Source organism: Phoca vitulina, unplaced genomic scaffold (assembly GCF_004348235.1).
Source record: "Phoca vitulina isolate PV1807 unplaced genomic scaffold, GSC_HSeal_1.0 scaffold360, whole genome shotgun sequence".
Taxonomy (NCBI): domain Eukaryota; kingdom Metazoa; phylum Chordata; class Mammalia; order Carnivora; family Phocidae; genus Phoca; species Phoca vitulina.
Window position 1 is genome coordinate 24,413 of NW_022590047.1, and position 6,000 is coordinate 30,412.

The window sequence follows — 6,000 nt, forward strand, 5'->3', positions numbered from 1 at the left end:
TCCCTCTTCTCTCTGTAAGTTCTGGCTTTCCGGCTTCCTTCTGACCGTGGTTCTCTTTGTCCCCAGTACTGGCCAGCTTTCAGGCCCGTGTCCGTGGAGAGGTCTGTGTGTGGTTGTGCATCAGATCGTTCATACTTCCTTCTCTCATAATCCTATGGGGGAAGTCCTTCGTTGGGTTAGGCCAGGGGAAGCACCTCAATGCAAATGATCTAAGTATTTTGTTCAGACCTCGCCAGTCCGAGTCCGCTGTGGTCGGGTTTGCTGTGCTTCTGCCAAGTACGGTCGTGGTGAAGCCCTGCTCGCGTGTGTCTTCTCCATTATCCTGTCTTGTGTGGAGTTTAGTTCACATAGATTTAGTTTTAAAATCAGTCGAAACAGTCCTGGAGTCTGTGTGAGCCCCCCTTTCCAGCGGGAAGCAGGTGTGTCCCACGGGCCCTCTCGGGGGGAAGGGGTCTGGATCAGCATCTGGACAGTGTGCGAGAGGGCGAGGGGGCTGGACAGAGCCTTGTGCAGGGTGGCCTCAGAGAGTGCCCTCCCCATGGCGGTCCTGAGCTGCACAAAAGGAGAGCCCAGGAACGCAGGGCTCGGGGCCGTCCTTCCCCTCTTCAGGCTTTGGGGGATGTCAGCCAGGGTCGTGGCGTCTTCAGAGAGGCAGGATTGGGGCGCCTGGTGGCTCCGTCGGTTAGGCGGCTGCCTTTGGCTCAGGTCATGATCTCAGGGTCCTGGGATGGAGCCCCATGTCCAGCTCTCTGCTCAGTGGGGAGTCTGCTTCTCCCTCTCTCGGTGCTCTCTCTCTCAAATAAATAAATAAAATCTAAAGAAAAAAAGGAAGGGAGGGAGGGAGGATCACAGAGAAGCATGCGTGGTTGGGACTGCAGAGACCCTTGGCCTCGCTTGAACCAGACCTCCCGAGGGCAGAGATGAGTCCGTCTGTGAACACAGCTGTGCGGGGTCAGGGTTTGCGCCCTCCCACTGACTGTCCTCAGTGATGACTCGTTCCAGATCTGTGCCATCCCAGGGTAGCCACCGGCCGTGTGTGGCTGAGCACTCGAGGTGTGGCCTACAAGACAGAGGAATGGACATTCTCGTGTCCTTTTAATACTACAGCTGCCTCACACGGCCGGTGGCTCCCGTGTCGGAGGCGCATGCAGGTCCTGCGCACACAGTTCTGCCCCACACACCCTGGGCGCTCATTCTGTCCCCCACCCTGGTGACCAGCGACTGGGTCCCCGGGCCAACGAGCCAGGAAGGCAGATTTGGAGCCCGGGTGTGCGACGTCAGATCCTCACTCTCCTCACACACAGTCCCAGCCAAAAGATGTCCCAGCAGCTTTGGGGCAACACGAGCTGTGCTCAGCAGGCTTCCTCCCCAAACGTCTGCCTCACGTGGGGCTCTCGCTGTGCTCGAAATCAGCGTTCTCCACACCTGTTTCCACGGAGACTGCCTGCCGTCCCAGTGTGTGACACCCCCCGCCCCCTGCAGCTTGCACGTGGCCCAGCTGGAGAAGGACCTGGAGGCCTTGGGGGACCCGATTCAACAACCGAGACGTGGGAGAGGAAGGTGGTTCTGTGTTCAGTCCGCACCACGTCCCCCAGGCACAGCCCCTGCCACACAGCTGCCCCAGGCTTGGAGGTTCCTACCACCTGGCGTGGCCATCTGCTACCCCGCCGTTAAAATAGAGGCATGAGGGGCGCCTGGGTGGCTCAGTTGGTTAAGCAACTGCCTTCGGCTCAGGTCATGATCCTGGAGTCCCAGGATTGAGTTCCGCATCGGGCTCCCTGCTCAGCAGGGAGTCTGCTTCTCCCTCTGACCCTAACCCCTCTCATGCTCTCTCTCTCTCTCATTCTCTCTCAAATAAATAAATATAATCTTTAAAAAATAAATAAAACAGAAGCATGAAGAAGAAGACAGCCACATGAACCACCTTTTCAGTAAAACCATCAGATAGAAGAGATTCCAATATTTAAATAAAAACACCACCTGCATTTTTAATTTCACAAAATTGTACAGAAATAAGTGCTACCAACAAAGCAAAGTCCCTTGTTGTAGTTAGAGGAGACCAGGGGAAAGCTTGTTTGGGTTTGAGCTGATTAGATGTGCCCAAATGAAGACCGGAGTGTATTTGGCTTTCAGAGTAAGGCTCCCATCAGTGTGGCCATTTCAGGGCCCTGGGGCCACCTTGAACCCTACTAATAGGAAGTTATTTCCCTGGGAGTCTGAGAGATCCCTGGGCCTCTGCCTCTTCCTCTGGTTCCTGGCCCTAGCCAGGTCCCTCACTGTGCCCACCCCACACCTATCCTCCTCACCCAGGGACAGGCAACCTCACAGCCCCAGCTGGAGACCCGTGGCAGCTCAAGGCCCCCTCCCAGGGACCCACCAGGCTTCCAGCGCCCTCACCGCTCCAGACTCACACCCCTCCTCAGCCCTGGACCCTGCAGGGTTGGGGGCAGTAAGCCAGGCTGCATCTGTCTGCTCCTTCCTTCAAGGGAGGAGCCATGTCTGGGTTCTGGTCATTTCTAACACTGGCTGCCCTGAGCCTGCCCTCGAGCCTCGAGGGTTTCCCGGTCCCTCTGGGTGAGAGAAGAACCCAGACCCACCTCACTGGAGGACAGAGCTGGGGAACTTCCCCCCACCCCAAGCAAGCTTGTGGACCCTCCTGGGAGATGCACATTCTCCAGGAGGGGTTTGGGGCCCCTGATGCTGGGCACCCTCGCAGACCGTGACACCGCGGCTCTCTGGACTGCCCGCGAGCAGCAGGGGCCACGCGTCCTGGCCGCTGTCCCCGCGCAGCACCGCCGAGGGGCCCGGTGGGAACGGGGGCTAGCCAGCCTGAGTCTGGGGCGGGGACTCCGCGTGGGGGTCCCTCGGGGGCGGCCACGCAAGCTGGGCAGCCGGGCCTCAGGTGGGATCCCCACCCTCGGGGGCCCTGGTGCGGGGACGCGGCGCCCCCGGCGGTCGCGTGGAGATCCTGCAGGGACCTCGCGGGGCAGCTAGGGCCTTCGGCTGGGCTGGGGGGCCAGAGGGGGTCAGAGAGGCCAGAGGCGCGGGCCAGCTCCCCTTCCCCCCAACCAGGCAGAAGTGGTCCTGGACACCCATCCGGAAGGGCAGCCCCTCGGTGGGCCAGGGCGGGGCCCAAGCCGCGGCCCCTGAACCCCAACCCCCTCCTCATGCGGGGGCCTGGCTTTCCTGGGGTGGGGGACGGTCAAGAAGCCGGGACAGGCCACTAGCTGCCTCAACGATGTTCTGCCCTCATTGTTTTAAGTGGCTCAGTGGGATCTACTTTGCGAACACCGATTTACTGAGATATTATCTTTGCCCCCAGTTCTGTTGACCTTCATAATAAAACAGTTACTTTACCAGAAAAACGGTTTATTCAGGAAAGCAGAGAATTGCAACATACAGAAGCAAACTAGGGCAAAAACCACAGGCAAGACCTGGGAACAAAGAGGAGGCTCTTTCATAGGGGGGAGTTGGGGCGCCTGTTGTAAACTAAAACTCCATTGGAGTAAACTGGGGGCTGCATAGGCTGGGCCGTGAGCGTCTCTCATTGGCTGGGCCCTGAGCGTCTCTCATTGGCTGGGCCGTGGGCGTCTCTCATTGGCTGGGCTGTTGCCGGGGCAGGAGGAAACCTTCCTGGTCGATCCCGGGTAGTGTGTCCACCTGCCAGGGTCCCTGCTGGGTCTGCCATTCGCCGAGAGTGGTGCTGCCGAGAGGTCCCCTGCTAGCCTCCAACCCCCACTTCGGCGACATTTCCTAGTCCCCTCGTCGGAATTCACTCCCCCGGGGCGCACACAGACCGTTTCTGTGGCTGGATGACGACAGCGTCCCTGTGAGGTCCCGTGAGAACCCTGGTGTCCCCGCGTGGGACGTGTCCCGCGCTCTGGTTCTGCGCGGGCCCTGCGGGGAGGCCGCCTTCCGCGACCAGGCCGGCAAGCGCGGGGCGCGGGAGGGGCGCAGGCGGGGCTCACGGGCTGTCTCGTGGCAGGAGCTGGAGCAGCAGCTCCTGATAGAGAAGAGGAACTACCGGAAGACGCTGAAGTTCTACCAGAAGCTCCTGCAGAAGGAGAAGCGCAGTAAAGGTAGCTCGGGGCCGGGCAGAGGCGCTCCGGGGGGCGGGGGCCCGCTTTGTGCCAACTCTGCCCGCCCCCAGGCTCCGAGGTGAAGACCATGTTGTCCAAACTGAGAGGGCAGCTGGAAGAAATGAAGTGCAAAGTGCAGTTCCTGGGCCTGGTCAAGAAGTACCTGCAGGCAAGTCGGCCCGAATCCCTAACCGCCCCCCCGCCCCCCCCCCCCGCCGTCAGTAGCAGGGTGACCCAGCACCCGGGTCCTGCCAGCACCCGGCGGCAGCAGGCCAACCAGACGGAGGCAGCTCGCTTCCCTGCACACACAGGTCATGTACGCGGAGCGGTGGGGCCTGGAGCCCTGCGCCCTGCCCGTGATCGTGAACATCTCCGCGGCCCACTGCGACACGCTGGATTTCAGCCCCCTGGATGAGTCCTCGTCCCTCATCTTCTACAACGTCAGCAAGCACCCGCGTGGCGGCAAGCAGAGGAAGGCCCGCGTCCTGCAGGCGGGCACGCCTCTGGGGCTCATGGCATACCTCTACTCCAGGTGCGGCTTCCCGTGCCCCAAGTGGGGAGGTGGGCCTGTGGGATCCCCTGGACCCCTTCATGCCTTTTGAAAGCAAAAGGGAGACAGAAAAAAAGAAACAGGCCCCCAGGAGGTGAACGAGGTGAGGAAAGTGTCTGCCTTCCCTCATCTGAGATGGGTTTATACTTCTTTTAATTTAAAAAATGTTTTCATCAGAACTTTAAGTAGCCTGTGTCAGCTGCCATTTGTCTCCTTTGCCAAGCTCTTGGCTGGACCTGCACCTGGAGTCTCAGGTGCGCCCTGACAGGTGCTGGGAGGAGAGCCGGGGAATGTGGCCATGCACAATTAACAGCCCAGGGGGCTTCTAAAATTAAACACGCACAGGAGCCTCAGAAAAATACCTGGATCCCAGCCACTTTGCCAGGTGAAAACACCCCACAATTAATCATCTAGCTCCCCAGGGACCGCCAGGGAGGTTGGTCTCAGCACGCTCATTGAATTACTTCTGCAGCCACTGTCTCTGGGCATGAGCACAACGTTGGTTCATCAGACACCCTAACTGATGTGCAAGGTGTGCATGCTCACCCTGCAGCAGGGAGGGCCAGTCCCCTCACACCCAGGGTCACTGGCACCCCCAGGACACCCCCACCCTGCCCATCGGCACGGCCACATGTCCTGCGTGGATGGGCCTCTAGTGTTCACCTGGTATGCAGGCACAGGACCTCCCGGCAGGTTCCCTTGACCCAGTGGCCTGGCCCACTCCCAGGCACGGGGCCTGGCAGCTCAGGGCTGGGTATAGACTACCTTCCCAGGCAGTGGTGGGAGGCCCCACCCAGTCTTGCCTTTGGGAGACCCATGACACACTTGGGAGCCCCCGAGGCCTTCTTTAAGCTGGAGGCTGTGGTGACCCCAGAACTGATGGTCAGGTATCAGCAGGGTACACTGGGGGCTATCAGGGAACAAGGGAAGTCCCTGAGAGCAGGGGCCTCCCAGGCCTCCCAGGACAGCAGCCTCTTCCCATGTGCTGGGAGCCTTCCACTGGCCAGGGGCCCAGGTATACTCTTTGCAAGATGGGTGTACCACACACACACACCGAGGGCTGGCTGTGTGATTACAGGAGACTTATGTGTGCATGTGTGTGAGTGGGGTGTGTGGGCATGGTGTGTGTGTGCATGTGTGAGTGGGGGGTGTGTGGGCATGGTGTGTGTGTGCATGTGTGAGTGGGGGGTGTGTGGGCATGGTGTGTGTGTGTGTGCATGTGTGTGTGGTGTGAGTGGGGGGGTGTGGTGTGTGTGTGTGTGTGCATGTGTGGTGTGTGAGTAGGATATGTGTGCATGTGGGGGTGTGAATAGGGTGTGTGTGGTGAGTGAGGTGTGTATGTGCATGTGGGGGGTGAGTGGGGTGTGTGCA

General features: G+C 59.9%; 1 protein-coding gene across 1 annotated transcript in view; it reads left to right on the plus strand.

The window, feature by feature from the left end:
• Positions 1-5,734, plus strand: part of LOC116629196 (kinase non-catalytic C-lobe domain-containing protein 1-like) — a 29,371-nt gene extending 23,637 nt beyond the window's left edge. Inside the window, exons 14-16 of the mRNA XM_032399503.1 lie at positions 3,986-4,079; positions 4,151-4,248; positions 4,391-5,734. Coding sequence (XP_032255394.1) covers positions 3,986-4,079; positions 4,151-4,248; positions 4,391-4,681 — 483 coding nt within the window. The 3' untranslated portion in view covers positions 4,682-5,734. The remainder of the gene's footprint in view (positions 1-3,985; positions 4,080-4,150; positions 4,249-4,390) is intronic.
• The last annotated feature ends 266 nt before the right edge of the window (positions 5,735-6,000 follow it).